This window comes from Rhinatrema bivittatum, chromosome 8 (genome assembly GCF_901001135.1).
Source record: "Rhinatrema bivittatum chromosome 8, aRhiBiv1.1, whole genome shotgun sequence".
In the NCBI taxonomy this organism is placed as follows: domain Eukaryota; kingdom Metazoa; phylum Chordata; class Amphibia; order Gymnophiona; family Rhinatrematidae; genus Rhinatrema; species Rhinatrema bivittatum.
This window is the reverse complement of record NC_042622.1, coordinates 194166990-194183967: the sequence shown is the minus strand read 5'-3', so window position 1 is coordinate 194183967 and position 16978 is coordinate 194166990. Positions and strand designations below refer to the sequence as shown.

At 43.3% G+C, this 16978-nt stretch overlaps 1 protein-coding gene across 2 annotated transcripts in view; it reads right to left on the bottom strand.

Annotated features, from left to right (window-relative positions):
• Window positions 1-16978, bottom strand: part of TMEM248 (transmembrane protein 248) — a 77923-nt gene that overhangs the window by 36719 nt on the left and 24226 nt on the right. For both annotated transcript variants that reach the window (XM_029612306.1, XM_029612307.1), the window contains exon 3: window positions 9092-9377. In XM_029612306.1, the coding sequence (XP_029468166.1) occupies window positions 9092-9377 (286 nt within the window). The remainder of the gene's footprint in view (window positions 1-9091; window positions 9378-16978) is intronic.

The window sequence follows — 16978 nt, the reverse complement described above, 5'->3', positions numbered from 1 at the left end:
CCAGGTTGACTGCCATATGAGATGTAACGCTTGAAGATGACATTTTTCCCAGTTTGAGTTCTTTTCATTTTAAACAGATCTATTTTAATTCTGACTTTTGTTTTATTTTGGATCGATCCAAACACTTTTTGGTCTCATTTTTTAGCTCAAATATGTGTTAATTGTTGTTTGTCTTTTTGTGTTGTGTGTCATGACACCTGAAGAATGCAATGAATGAATCTGTGTGTCAGTTCAGTGAAATATGTTTCTATGTAATGTCTGAACACATAAGTTGTTTGTGGTTCTGACTATTGCATGTTACCTAATAATAAAGTGGGAATATTATAGTACTAGTATATATGTAGGGATTACTAGATGCAGGGAGTTATGGCCATGATGGAATCTTCTCACTGATTAATTTGAATTTGTTTTGCTCTTATATTAGGTTTTGATCCGTAATATATACATCTAACTTAATAATGAATTAAGAGGCTATGCTTCGATGACAAAAAACAATACACCATACTGGAAGAACTGTATACGCCATATGTCATACGTATACGTATGTCAACTGTATACGCCATATGTCATACGCCATATGTCTCTTGCTGCAGGACACTTGAGACTTTCTCACTTATACGTTATAATTTTTATGCTCAATAAGACCTGTCAACTTAATTGTTTAAGTCTTTTTTTTTTTTTTTTTTTTTCTCCTTTATCTTTTGGTCATCAATGTTACAACGTTATTGTTAAATTTTGAACTTATGTACACTGTTCCAAGTTTCATAACCTTGTTCTATGTAATGCCTTTTGGCAATTTTCATGTTCTGTTTCAATGTAAACCGATGTGATCTTTATTTCTTATAGGAACACCGGTATATAAAAATCTAAAAATAAATAAATAAATAAATTTCAGAAATCATCCCATCCTTTGCCACAGAAGCCATCTTACACCCTTCATTATATGAACTGAAATGTTTACACTTCTTGCCTGATTTTCTTGTTATGTTTGTCTTGTTCTATGGAGGGGTGGTCTTATCTAGATGCTGTTTTCCTTGGTTTTATGAGGCAATGTACCTTTATTTGACGTGATAATTTATTGTCATAACAAAAATATTTTTATGATATACTGAGTCAATATCAAGTTAGGTACCTATTTGCAGATGCCATTATTTAGATTTTCAAATTAATGATACAGTCTGAATTAATGTGGTTTTTATTAGTCCCTACATTCCAAGCGTTTTGTAGCATTTTCCAGTCCTACTGAGTCAGATAAATGATTGATTGATATGTTCTCCTCTACCTTTATCTATGAAAGCTGGTCTGATCACATTCAAGGTTCAAGAGGGGTGTATAATTCTCTCTCCCTTATTTCTTGTTTTTATTTTCCTGAATTCCTTCACTCTCCTGTGCAGGGACTCACCCAGGTGGTTTAGTAGCCCTACAAGGACATTATTTTGTATGTGGACACAAAGCATACTGAGCACTTCTCCCAGGGAGGGCTGGCACTTGTTTCAGTGCAAGTGTTTTGTTCTATACACACATTTATTCAAATTTGTCTATGATTCCAAACGCTAATTATTCCTGATTGAAGATAGAATTGCAACAGTCGCTAGATTTCCTTAATTCTAACAAAACCTCCCCACTTACTGAAGGCAAAATTGTAAGGTTAGCCATTACAGGTGTCATTCCATTAGTTATAGGAATTCCTTTTTCAATTTATGGTATAAAAATACAGTGCTTACTAGTCATTTTATAAGTTATGGCTTATGAGTATGAGTATGAGTATGCTTTTAACTAAACTATTAATGAATTATCACAGCCATATGCAGAACCGAAAGATTATCTATTATCCCAAAGCGGAGTATGTGCTATTGTAAAATGACAATGTTGTGTTGCCGTTGATGATAATTCTGAATTAGTGATAAATTTGGTCAACCACGCCAAAGCAGTGGCGTCTATCCCCAAGTATGACCATTGGTCTACCTGGTGGTAACAACTGGCAAACTGATTCACATCCCAATGGAAAATTGGCAGGGGTTTCATGTGGTTTGCTCTGATCTTGTTATGGTTGTGATAGCGGTGTGTATGTGCTTGCCTACTTGTTTATTGCTTGGCTAACAGTTAATGCAACGATGATGGGCTCAAACGACTTCTCCTATCACCTTGAATACAGTTAACATCCAGGGGTCAAGTATGACACAGAACCTCTATGCTTCCCTCGATACAGCAGCTTCCCTGGGAAGGGACCTCCTCAGGATGAGGTCTTGTTGACAATGACGGGTAAGATCAGAGTACACCCTCTTGACAACCTAAGACAGTTGCATGGCCCTGATGGTGATGATTGTCCCAATCATCAAGAGGGAAATGAGGATTTGGGTTAATTACTGCTTTAAGAAAACTGCCCCATGTTGACTAGTAACTGGAATAAAAAGGCCCGAAGAGAAAAAATGTAATTGTCAGCCTAGAGTCAGAACGACTGAGGTTGAGAATGGCATGAGAGTGCAGAGTGAATTCCTGATAAGAAAGGTGCCAAGAAAGCTACAAGAACAAAAGAACTACTGAGTAAGCACAATATGTGATGTCTGAGAGGTGCATGAAGGAAAAGTACCAGTAAATGTGAGGGTTGAGAGAGGGGAGGAGGAAAATTGTGCGAGCCATGTTTAACAGTGTATAAAAGACTAATGCAAACTCAAAACGATGAGTAGACTGGCATTGTTCAGAAAGCAGTACATTCTGTAAGCTGGGCTGTGTTTACTCCCCTTAAGGAAACACAATCTTGTTTCCTTCGGTTTCCGCTATCAAGTTTTGTATGTATAAAAAACAAACTTGCCAGCGATTATAGATCTCTAAGCTACTTAATAAATGTTATGTTTTGAAACTGAAAGGCTGTTTCATCACTGGCTTTGTGTTCCTCTCTGGGGAGGAAACCAGGCGGAGTAAGTTTCAAGGTTTCAACACCAATCATCTTATAAAAGGGAAGACATGCACCATACGAAGCCTGAGGTTCACAGCCACCACTGCTAAGCATTTGGTGAAGATGTGAGGGGCTGAAGCCAACCCAAAAGGCAGAACCTTGTACTGGTAGTGAGCCTTCCCACCACTAAGTAGAGGTATTTTCTGTGACTGGGAAGATAGCTGTTTGCGCGTAAGCATCCATGAGATCGAGGGAGTAGAGCCAGTCTCCTCTTTTGAGAAGGGGGATCAGTGTGCCCAGAGAAACCATCTTGAACTTTTCTCTTAAGAGAAATTTGTTCAATGCCCAGAGGTCAAGAATGGGGCACAAGCCTCTGTTTCTCTTCGGGATGAGGAAATATCTCAAATAGAACCCTTGGCCCTGCTGAGGACAAGGAACAGGGGAGTTCCGTCTGAAGTATGACCTGCTGGGCGGACAAAACCCACGATGGACATAGGGAAGAGTTCTCTGGAAGCCATCTGAAATTGAGCCAGTACCCCTGACGGACTATGGCAAGGTCCCACTGGTCCGAAGTGATAGCCCTCCAGTAGTGGGCAAAGCCGATCAGCCTGCCTCCTACTGGGGGATCTGGATCCAGGGGTACATTTTGCTGACTCATGCTCCCTTGCCACCAGTCAAAAGCCCATAGCTGGGGCACTGGTTGAGGCCTAGGTGCCCGCTGTTGACAGAAGCAGGTCCTGGAGCTAATATGCAGCGTGTGAGCTCGAGAGACTGGGGGATAGTATCTCCTCTGTCTGTAAAAGGACTTCCTGGAACTTGGCCTGGAAGACTGTCTGACAGAGGAAGGAGCATCCGAAGCACTAGCAGAGAGCTGATGGAAGGTTTCGTGGTGGTCCTTCAACTGAGCCACCACATCCCAGACCTTATCTTCAAAAAGGATGTCATTTGTGCATGTGAGGGCAGCCAGCTTCTCATGTACATCTGGGTGGAGGTCAGAAGCCCGGCGCCAGGCTATTCTATGGGCGCAGATGCCCACGGCGGCTACTTGGGCCGCAGTTTCAAACATATCGTAGGTGGATCTCACCTCATGTTTGCCAGCCTCTAAACCTTGCAGGACAATAGTCGATAGTGACTCCTGCTGCTGCTGCGGCAAGCTCTCCGCGAGGTCCTGGACCCATTTCCAAAGGCTCCAGTTGTATTAGGTCATATACAACTGGTAGGTGGCAATACGGACAATGAGCCCTGATTTTACTGTTTTAGGGTTTTTGGGTTTTTTTTTGTTTGTTTTTTTTTAGAGTTTTATATAGTAGCTTATTTTAGGAGAGAGGAGGAGGAGTGAACAGTAGTTTTTGATGTATTTTAGGATTATTTTATGAAATGCCGCTATTAGTTGTAATTTAAGTTTTATATCTGTTTTATGTTTTATTAGGCTGTTTTATTGTTTATAATGTATTTATTGCTGTAAACTGTTACGATGGAACCCGAGTGACTGTTTATAAGACCCAATAAATAAATAAATAAATCCTAAAAGACCTTTCTCCCCTGAGCATCGAGCTCCCTATGATCCCACCCCGGAGTGGCAGAGGCATGGGTACGGGAGTGCTTGGCCTTTTTAAGGGCAGATTCCACTACCACCAACTGGTGGGGAGATGCCGCCTTTCGAATCCCAAGGCCTGCTGTACCAGATAGGTGGCATCTGCCTTCCTATTGCCTGGAGATATGGAGATAGGGTGTTACCACATCCGAAGGAGAAGGTCCTTAAAGATGTTGTGGATGGGAACCATTACGATTTCCTTGGGAGCACTTCCAGCATTTTATGTCGTGCATCTGTCTCCATAAGGAGGTGGAAGGGAATAGCCTTGGCCATGGCCCTGACAAACCCCGCAAAGGAGAGATCCTCGGGGGGGGGGGGGGGGGGGGGGGGGGGGGGGGACTGCCACCTTTCCTCTGGTGGGGAAGACTCGGAGAGGGGGTGTCTGAGATTTTGGACAAAGACTCAGAGAAATCATCCCCCCAGGGGTCATAAGGGCCTTCTTCCTCACTAAGGCCACTGCGGGGCTAGCGCAGGCAAGGCTCGTGGAGGATCCTAGCCCTGGGCCCTGACAGCTTCGGAGGCATAGAGGGCCCCGCAGGAATCAACGATTCCCCCGGCAAAGAGGGGACTGAGGGCCGCGGGAGGCCAGAGGGCCCGGGCAAAGGCTCAGGGAACAGAAGCCTCAGGAACACAGCACCGGCCGCGTCTTCCTCCTTGGAAGATCCAATGATAGGGATCGCTCCTGAGGGGAGTATTGGTGGCTGCTGGGGAACCGAAGGTCCCTCGGGCACCGGTTGCGTTGGGAGGGTGCCTAGGAGGACATCCAGATGCTCCAGCATCGGCACCAGAATAGACGACGGAGGCTCCAGTATGGCATGGGGACCGGTGGCGGTAGTGGCTCAACGCTCCACAAAGCTCTGAGCATCATGGTCTGCACTCTGTGGTCCAACTCTTCCTTAATGTCCAGAGAAACCAGGACTAAGGGAGGGGAGGTGAGACATCACAGACTCTTCCTCGGTTCTCCGAGGAGGCACGGTGCCCAGCACCAATATCAGTGAAGAATGCCTGGGACTCCCGGGTACCTCGGAGGATGGGGCCTCAGAGGCATGGGATTGCTTCGGTGGCGGTACAGCAACCACCGGTATCATAGCAGAACCGCGTGCCAACGGTGACCGTATCGATGCTTGCAAGATCTCCCATGGTGCTCAGCTCTGTCTTTCCCCAACACAGAGGAGTGGAGGATCCCGATGTCCTGGAAACCGGTGAGATCATGTAGGACTAATCACTGCTCCCTCAATCTTTCGAAGATGTAGGAGGAGGAGTAGCTAGAGGGAGCATATAGAGGGTCTTCCTTCGACAACCTGGCATCAATGACTGATGCAGGTGTGGATGGAGCAGACTTTTTAGAACCGAAAAGTTTCTCCATCTTGTCAAGGCGTGCATGACGGCCCTTGGGGGTCATCTGGTCACACAGCTGACACCCTCGGACATCGTATGAAGCCTCCAGGCAGAGGATACAAACCTCTTGCGGATCAGTGATGGACATAGTCCGTAGGCACTGGGGACACAGACGAAAGCTGGACGATGCCATAAAAATACCTGACATGCAGTCGATGACTGGCGGCCACTGGGAAGCATGATGCCAGGAATCATCTGCAAAGAAGCAGAAAAAGGGTTTTGAACCTACCGTGCCAAGGAGGCACCGACCGCGAAAGGGGACCCAACGATGGAACGAGGAAAAATAATTGATATTTACAAGAAAAAACAAGAAAGAAGAAGCAGAGTTCCACTAACTGCGAGGCAACTACATTGTGGAGAAAAAAAAAAGACTGAAGGAGGACCTCACATGGATGTGCAGATAGTGGCATACTGGGCATGCTCAGTGTGCTGGTCCACCGGATGATGTCACCCACATGTGAGGACTAACATCCTCTGCTTGTCCTAGGAGAAAAAATATTTTCTTGTCAGAGTTGATGAGGCATCTCTTTAATTGATGTGCACAGCCACCCAAATAACTCCACAAGCACAAACATAAATACAGTACCAGATAAAGATATGGTATAGCGCCTCTCAAAGCGTTAAGATCAGCCACCACCACATAGCTGAAAAGATCAGAACTGCCCATAGGAAACATGAAAACAAAAAAAGGCAAGATGGATCTCTCTTCTCTGTAGGCCCTTCACCCTCTTCCCAGTGTGCTCTGCTTTGTACAGAAAGTCCCAGTCTCCTGCATTGGTAAACTCTCAGCAGGATCACATGTTTTTGTGTCTGGAAAGGTCTTCATTGTATTGTTTGCTAACATCTTACACTCTTGAGCAGGAACAGGCACACAAGCCATATTTGTATGCTGCCAAATTATCCATTTACATTTTGAAATAAATGCTCTTCTTTGATACATAGAAGCAAAGGGAACTAGGGAACCATACTAAATTATGAACAGCCACGTCAAGGATTATGGTCACGGAACGTTTTGTATGCTTAACAATAAGAAGAAAACTATTTACTGAGCCTTAGTAAACGTAAGTGACTCTGTTGTGTCAGTGGTATGGGGACTGTAGCTGTGGAATCTTCAGTCTTACCAATATTAAACAAAGACTAAATACGGCTTTAATATCTTCCCAAAAACACAAACACTGCAATCTGAAATTTGTTAACATTCATCTAAGAGTTCTGTAATTCTGACACATGCTTCCAACTGATCTGCTAAAGCTTCCAACAGGTATATCCTTTTGGCTGCTGCAACAGAGGATGTGTGGGGTGGGCTTGAGTCAGAGATTGAGTCAGCTGTGAAGTGAAAGCAGCGGATGCTGACAAAACTTCAGTCACCGGAGAAGCAGAATAGGCCATGAAGTGCCCTGTTGATACTATTGGAATCTTTGTAAAAGCTGCAGTACCCTTCATTGGAATAACAAAAAACACTTACCCAAAGATGAAATGCCAGGAAATGTTACACAGCAACATTTCTGTACACAAGTCCCTCTCGCCAATACCACCCCTCTCACTGTTTTTGAGTTCTGTCTTGCATTTTTGCAGGAAAGTTGTCCCCTGGGCACATCAGCTTTTGAGATCATGTGAAGGTGACCTTATCATCAGCCACTTTGGGTAATTCTTAAGTTGGCTGGGTAAAGGGCATCACAGCTGGCCAAGAATCCAGGTCTCTAAGAACTCCACACTGCTTACTGACGCTACAAACTGGATCCTGATCAGTAAAATAATTTCTCCCTCATCCCCCTCCTGTTTCTATTCTCTTTGGAGTATTAGTGTCAGGCTGATGATATTTATTTAGATTTTTATAGTACGCTTTTCGGCACTTCAAAGTGTACATCAAAGCGGATTACATTCAGGTACTGAGGGTATTTCCCTATCCCCACAGGGCTTACAATCTAATTTTGTACCTGAGGCAACAGAGGGTAAAGTGACTTGCCCAAGATCACAAGGAACGAAAGCGGGATTTGAACCCTGGTTTCCGTGGGTTGTAGCCCACTGTTCTAATCACTGTTCCACTCCATGATGATGAAAATAAAGAGGCCTGCAGGAAGCTTCTTTCAGCATAGCTGCTCACACTTAAAAAAAATCACTGTAATCAAACTATTTATTTGTAAAAAAACAAAAGCAGCAGTTCAGCAGATTCAAAAACATGAAGAGGTTTACATATCCAGAAGTGCCAGTGTTTCAACTCCAGCTGGCACTTTTAGGTATATAAATAAATTCCTATTTTTGAATTCACAGTGGTGCTATTTATTCAATGCTATTGACTTGGAGACTCAGATGTTCACCTTCCTATGTCATGGGCATCAGCGGTCAGCATAGCTTTCTGCTTTTCGCAAAATCAGTGTGGTTAACGGCAAATGTTTAAGCATTTCTGAACTCTTCCTCCTCGCCACCCATCCCCAGTTACTGCACACAGCAGATGGAAAAGAGCTCCGGAGCAGCTCTCTTGAAAACTCTGAGGTTCTCAACTCGCACATCAGCCAGACCGGTTTTTCAGGTTATCCGTAACAAATATTAGACACGTTATCCGAGACCCAGACCTGCGTACGCAAAAGGTGTCTCACATACACTCATTATGGAGAGTGGGACAACCAGGCCAGGCTGGATGCTCCCGAGCATGAGGTTGAGAACCTCTGTATGTGGCGGATATCAGACAATTGCCAGCACGGTCAGAGGACAGCACCTTGAAATAAAACATCTCCGCGTTCACAAAAACTGATTTTTGTCACCAATCCGAGCAGATGTGTGCTGGCATTCAAATATCAGGCAAGCCAAAATCTCCCTTTATAGCTGCTTATCAGCAGAGAGAAGACTCAGCTCCTGATGGAACCACTTAAAAGCTTCTGATGTTCTAAAGCAGATCTGCACAGGAAATGTACCATTTCTTCTATATAAAAAAATTCCAAAAAAACCCTACAAAAAAGCATTTACAAGATAACTTTTTTTTAAATTTAACTTTTCAATACATCCCCTGCACTGTAACAGGAGGAGGACACGAAATCAGGGAGTTATGGGGGGCTATTGGCAATCACATATAGTGACAGTAGCACTCCAAGTTTATAATGGAAAATCTGTCAGGACAATATAAACAACAGATTAGTCATACCTTGAACAGAGGACATTCGCATTTAATCATTCTGCAACGGCTCAACGGCGATAGCTCTGCTTACCTGAAAGTCCTATCTGGTGCCCAAATACAGTGGAACTGAGATGCGTGATGTTACGAGAGTAGCCGCCAAATGGTTTCAACGGGTCCAGAGTCAGAGTGACAGATACAGAAATATTGATGGGTCCCGGGTCCTCTAGGGTCTGCGGTGATTGTGTGGATGATCTGGCTTGCCCGCTGGTTACTGTGCTTTCTGGAGTCGTGGTATCATTTAGGAGATGTTTTAAGGTTTCGTTCTCCGATATGCACAAGTCCAAATCATTAAACCTCAGGAGAAAAGTATTCCAGTCCTGTAACAAATTAGACACGTAAAATCCATATTAGCCCTTAGGAATAGCATGCAAACCTGAGTTGCACACCCCACTTCCACCCTCGCTTCTACACCTTCCTTCCTTCTTTCCCTCCCTGCCTCTCCCTTCCAGTAAAAAAATGTGGAATGTGGCAGGCGCTGATCAGAGCCAGCAGATACATCGTATAGCCCACGGGACTGAACTGTCGCATGTTCACAGTCTCCTACGGCCCAGCCCCATCACCTCCTCAGTTTTCAGCCAGGAAACCCATGGGAGGAAGAGTAGGGGGCTGCTACAGAGACTGAGCGCATGCCAGCTCACAGTCCCATGTTTAGCACAAAGCTCCTGCTGGCTCTGATCAGAAGGGCTCCCCCTCAAACACAACAGACCTTGCATCTCAAGAATACCAAATGCCATTTGCAAACTGGTCTTTTCTGAATGGTTTGATCTGTGCGCAAAAATAAATACAAACTGCAGAATGGTGCAAAAGCAGCAATTACCCACAGACGAGAAGACATTTGATGACCTGACAATCAAGACAATTTATGCAGGGTGCACTCAATTCCACAGACACTTTCAGTGTTTTAATTGTAAGGATAGGGATTACAGCCAGGTCTATAAACTTTGCAAATATATGCTCAGTAGCTCTCACTTGGTTACTTGCACCTGGCATGCCAAATCGACTGCTCAGTTCACTTGCAATTTAGGTGAGGGGTGGGGAAGGGCGTTATGATAGCATAATACTAGGTGTTCCCCAACTCCAGTCCTTGCAAGTCTGGTTTTTGGCATACCCACAATGAATATTCATGAGATATATGTTTATTTACATCTGTTTGGTGCGTGAAGCAGGTTGAAGTACTTGTAGCTATCTTGAAGACAAGACTATTTTGCTGGTGGCGCTTCAGTTAGGGCCCACCCGCATCAAAGAACACAGGTTTCTGTCTAGCACACCTGAAATATTTATCGGATCATTGTGCATTTCATTTCATGGCTGTGATGAATATCACTGGATTACTGTTTCACAGTCAAAGCACAGAAAAGGCATTCTGGCTTCCTCATTGTGATCCTGGAGCCTCTCATCCTGCTTGGCTTAAAGATTGTTTGACAATTAAATCACAACATGCCCAGGATGTTAATAAATTGGACCAGCACTAGAAACTTTGGCACATTTCCTACTTGCAGGTTATCTGTACTATTTATGCCAACCATCTCATGAGATGGGTGTGGCACCACAGACTGCTCCATGAAGAAGTATAAACTAAAAGGCCTTGCAAAACAGAATATTTTGAGTTGAAGGCGAGTTCTCATTTTTTGTTTCTCAAACTATAGTTAGGCTACATGCATCCCTTTAGACATCTTAAGAACATAAGAAATGCCACGCAGGGTCAGACTAATGTCCACGAAGCCCAGCATCTTGTCTCCGACAGTGGCCAGTCCAGGTCATGAGTACCCGGCAGAACCCATAAAGCAGATTTAATTCCTATTACTCATTCCCAGGGATAGCAATGGCTTTCCTTAGAATACCTGGATAATAAAGTTGTGAACTTTTCCCCCCAGGAATGTATCCAAACCTCTTTTATACCCTACTATGCTGGTTGTCTTGATCACATCCTCTGGCTACAGATTTCACAGCTTGACAATGTGCTGAGTGAAAAAAGTACTATTTGTTTTAAATCTGCTGATTATTTTCATGGCGTGCTCACTTGTTTCAGTATTTCTTGAAAGCATAATTAACAATCCTTTGTTTGCCTGTTCCACGCCACTCATGAGTTGATAAATCTATTGTGTCCCCTCTCAGCCATATCTTTTCCAAGCTAAACAGCCCTAACCTTCATTGCATCTCATCATAGGAGAGTTGTTTCATCCCCTTTATCATTTTTGGTCGCTCTCCTCTGCACCTTACTTATTTTTTGAAATGGTATGATCAGAACTGCACTCAAGGTGCGGTCACACCGTGGATCGATACAGAGGGAATATGATGATATTTTCCATTTTATTCTCTATTCCTTTTCGGATCATTCCTAACATTCTATTTGCTGTTTTCACCACTGCCACACACTGAGCTGAGGACCCCAAGGGTCATTTTCCTGGATGGTGACACCCAATACAGAACTCAGCACTGTATATCTGTAGTCGAGAGATCATTCTCCATTATGTGCATCACTTGCACTCCCTCACATTAAATCTCATCTGCCATTCACTTGCTAATGAAAATGTAACGCAGTCTGTCTCCTAGTCTCACAACCTGCTGCTGTTTTAACAAGCCTGAATAATTTTGCATCATCCAGAAAAATCTGATTACCTCACGCGTTACTCCCTTTTCCAGATCATTTATGAATGGGTTAAAACAGCACAGGTCCCAGACTGGTTTCCTGTGGTACTCCCATTTGGAAAACTGACCATTTATTAGCCTACCCTCCCATCATTTCCAGTCTCTTAATGAGTTACCAGTCCACAAAAGAACACTGCGTCCTCTCCCTTTATCTACCTGTTTATTTACACTTTCAAAAACAAAATCTAAAAAAGATTGTTAAGGCAAGCCTTCCCCCTTTGCTAAAACCATGTTGACTCTTCCCCATTCAAGCCATGTCTATCTATATGACCAATGATATTGTTTTTAATAGCAGCTTCTACCATTTTGCCTGGCACCCACATCAGGCTCACCGGTCTAAGTTCCCAGATCACTTGGACCCCCCCTTTTTAAAAATCAGCAACGCGCTGGCCACCCTCTAGTCTTCAGGCATCATGGCTGTTTTAAGTGAGAGGTAACGGATTACTAGTGAAGAGGCAGGGCATTTGTTTTGGTTCTCTTTTAGATCTCTGGGGGCGGATGCCATCCTGGCTCCGGTGTTCTGCTATTCTTTAGTTTGTCAATCTATTGCATCCTCCATTGTCATACAAATAATCGTTTTAGTTGCTCAGAATCTTAACAGTTAAAGAATGTGGGTAGGTTACCAACATCCTTCTTCATAAAGACAGAGGCATTTATTCAGTTTTTCCTGCTGTTTTCTTCTCCTTCCCGAGCACCCCTTTTGCCTCTTGATCATCTAGCAAATGTCAATAATTTCTGGACCCAACCAACTCCCCCCCAAGACTTTTTGTTTCAAATGTACATGAAAGTTTATTAGTTTCTGCTTCTCTGGCAAGCTTCCTCTCAAATTCTCTCTTGGCCTGTCTTACATCTAACTTGTCAGTGCTTATGCTCATTTTCATCATTTGGGTCTGCTTTCCATTTTTTGAACAATTCCCTTTTAACTGCCTCCTTTTCCTCACCATTAAACCACACTGGTGTCATTTGATCTTCCTTTTACCTTTTTTAATTCATGGAATATATTTTATCTGGGCTTCCAAAATGGTATTTTTAAACACCCAAGCCTCCAAACAACCTTTGTAACCACTCCTTTTAGATTTTTTTCTAATTTTTTTTTACCTCTGTCAGTCTCCCTTGTGAAAGTTAAATGATACAGCAATAGTTTTACTTGTCCTCCCTCCAGTGATTATGTCAAATTTGATTGCATTATGATCTCGATTTCTTAGCAGATTTACCACAGTAACTCCTTGCACCAGGTCATGCTTTCTACCAAGGACTAGATCTAAATAATTACCCCTCTCATCAGTTCTAGGATCATGAAGCAGTCATTTATGACATCTAGAAACTTAACCTCTCTAGCATGTCCTGATGAGGGACCGAACCAATAAATGCTGGAGTAACTGAAGTCTCCCATTATTACTGTGTTTATTTGCTTTTTTTAATTTCAGCTAGCATTTCAGAGTTCATTTCTTCATCTTGGCCAGGTGGTCGGTAGTATATATCCATTGTTATACTCTTGCCCTTCACATGGAATTTCTATTTATTAGGATTCTACACTGCATTTTATTTCCTGCACGATTTTTATCATGCTTGACACTATGCCATCTTTTACATATAGTGCTACTCCTCTACCACCAATCAATCTGCCCTATCACATCAATATAATGTATACGCTGGTATCAGTATCTCATTGGTTATCCTCTCTCCACCATGTCACTGAATTGTCTATAAAATGTTTATACCTGCGTGTTATGGCATATATTCTACCTCACCAATCTTACTATTCAGACTTCTGGCATTTGCATACAGACATTTTAAAGTACGTTTTTTAGTTGTATTTTCATTTCTCTTTGCATTCACAGCCTGTTTATTAGCAAACAATAGAAACAGTATAATCTCATTCCCATTCGTATGCTCTTTTGTCTACATCCGCCTGAGCTATTTCAACTTTAACCACAACCTCTCTACTGTGATATTCTAAATTCCCTGTTTCTTAAGTATCCTTGGATGATATCTCCCTCTAAACCATGTGCTTCTGGTCTAGGTTAAAAGCTGCTCTTTCTCCTTTATAAAAAATACTGACAACAGCCGGTTTCCACTCTGGTTAAGGTGGAACCCCATCCTGTCGAAATAGGTTATCCCTTCCCTAACAAATCTAAAGCCCTCTTTCTTGATCCATGGTCTCATCCATGCATTGAGATTATGGAGCTAAGTCAACCTCTGGGTCCTGCACGTGGAACAGGGAGGATTTCTGAGAATGCAACCCTGGAAAAGCTAGAAAGTAATTAAATTGTGCCATCACATCCTAATGTCCCAATAAAGAAAATGCTATGCCATACTAGTGGCTTTGTGGCTTATTATAAGCAAATAAATATGACAAACTTGGCTCATTCTATCTCCAGAACACAAACAAAAAGTCTATGTTTCTTCAATGAAAGAATTTGACTTTAAAAGAGTTTGTACAAGTTCCTGGAGGAAAATCCCATAAACAATTAGCCAGGAAGACTTAGGAAAGCCACCCCTTACTTCAGGGAGACCTGGATTTCCCAATAAGCACACTAGGCCAATGCCTACAGTCGCACAGTTTTGGGGAATGAAAAAGTTCTTGCCCCACAGACCTGGATACTGGGAATGTTGCAGCCAATCTGCACACGTCTCTGAGCTTCCTCAGTGGTGGACTCCCAAGTCTACCACCACACCCCCAGGCTTGAACTGCTGACACCTCGTGCTCATTTCAGCCGCTTGCAAGATCGTGCATGCCATACCTTACCATCATCTTAGGCTACTAGATTTTTTTCTCTCTCTCCATTTCAAATGGCTCCACTATACCTTCTCTTCTCAAAGCTAATCCTCCTCAGTCTTATTCCCTACTGCAATCTGCTACAAACATCAAGTCATGGTAACATAGTAAATGATGGCAGAAAAAGACCCAAGTGGTCTATCCAGTCTGCTCATCAAGCTTAATTTACTTATTCTTTTAATTTATTTTTATTCTGTTAATTCAGGTTACCCCCCCCTTATCTTCATTTCCATCCTGTAGCTACTATGGTTCCTCTGTGTTTATCCTAAGCTCTTGTGAATTCCATTATAGTTCTCATCTTAACTACCTCTACCAGGAAGAAATATTTCCTGATGTTGGTCCACAGTCTACTCCCTTGGAGCTTCATACTATGACGCCTAGCTCTTCATTTTTCTTTCCATTAGAAAAGGATTGATTCACATGCATTATTTATATCCTTTGAGTATTTAAATGTTTGTATCATATCCTCCTTATCCCTTCTTTCCTCCAGAGTATACATGTTTAGGTCCATCAGTCTCATCTCATATGGCTTTTGATGCAGATTGTATACCGTTTTGGTTGCCTCTCTTTGGAATGCTTCGATCCTGTCTCTATCTTTTTTAAGATATGGTTTCCAGAACTGAATACAGTACTCCAGATGAGGCCTTATCAATGACCTGTACGGGGCAACATCACCTCCTTTTTCCTGCTGGTTAGGCCTCTTTCGATGCGGCCCAGCATTCTTCTGGCCTTAGCCACCACCTTGTCATGTTGCTTTCAGATCATCTGACACTATCACCTCGAGGTCTCTTTCCCTGTCCATGCACACAAGTCTCTCACCCCTATCACATAGCTCCTTTGGATTTCTGCACCCCAGATATACAACTCTGCACTTCTTGGCACCGAATCCCAGTTGCCAAACCTTTGACCTCTCCTCAAGCTTTCTTAGATCACTTTTCATTCTCTCCATTCCTTCAGGTGTGTCCACAATCTGTTGCACATCTTAGTGTAATCCGCAAAAAGACAAACCTTTCCTTCTAACTCTTCTGCTATGTAACTCACCAAGATATTGAACAAAACGGCACCAGAACCAATCTTTGAGGTACTCCACATCACTCTTCCCTCCTCAAAATAGGAGTGCACTAGCGTCATTCTCTTTTTCACCTCACCAGCCATCCTGTCCTCTGCATTGTCCACTGCTCTTGAATTCAAAATTTTCTTCCTCTCACCCAGCCATATACATTTTCCCTGACAGCATCTCATCCTTGTCACTGGTCATCACACTTCCTCTTCTCTGTATTCTCCTGCTCATCAATCTTAATCCAGCTCTCCAAGGCAACTCCCATCCCATCTGTGCACAACAAACCATCACCCTCGCCGTTATCCCTATCTTACTCCTCCTTCCTTTCTCGTACTCCCTGTGGAATGCCTACTCTATCTGCAACAAGCTTGCTTATATTCATGACCTCCTCTCATACTCTCCATCTTCTCACTTCCAGTGAGACCTGGCTCCCCCGCCCAAGGACTCTGCCATTGTCACAAAAGGTTGCCTTTTCTCCCACACACCTTACTTTCTTGGCCACATGATGGTGTCGGGCTGCTACTTTCCTCCTCCTATAGGTTTCAACCTCTTCTTCCACCTCAATCCCACTTTTCTTCCTTTGAGGACTGCTTTGAGGTACCCCCCTTTCCACCCTATTACCTCTCTGGTTAGCCATCATTTGACCCCTTAATAAAACCCTCTCCTTTCTCACCATCATCAACTCCTGGCTTTCCTTCCTCAAACCATCATCCCCTTCCCTCATTCTTGGAGGCATTAACCTCCATGTCAATGACCCTTCTACTCTTATTCCTCAAATTGCATTACTTTAACCTCATTTGATTTCCAGCTAAGCTCTACTGCCCCTACATCCCATCATGGCACCTGCCTTGTCCCTGTCCTAGTCCTTTCCTCTAACTGCTTGTCCTCAAGCTTCTCCACCTCAGTTCTTCTGATCTCCAACCATCATCTGATAACTTTCATACACTACAACCCTCCCCTCACAGTCTCGTCCAGTCAGAGACACATTTAGGGATTTCCAATTTGTTGACCTTTGCTTCTTTTCTACCACGTCTCATCTCTCCTCCATGATGTTGTCAGCCTGCTGACTAGGCAGTTTCTTCTTATAACACTATACTCTCCTCTGCCTTTGACACAGTTGCTCTTTTATCCTGTCCTGTTAGGCAAATCAAATCCAGCCTTGGTTCACCTCCAGAATGTGTTCTCTACCTTCCTGTGGCCACTCTGAAGAGCATTTCTGGCTAAAATCTCATGCTCGGGCAGACATCCTACATTTCAAAATCAACGCTGATCTTCCAGTGTGCTATTGGGCTCACTAAGCAGGACTGCTATGTCTGATAAACTCCCTTGCCTCCAATCCCCATTGTATTTGCCATACAACTCTCTGCCTCCAGCCACCTTCCCTTTACTCTCTTCCCAGACTGTAGCCAACTACAAGCTTATCCTTGAGA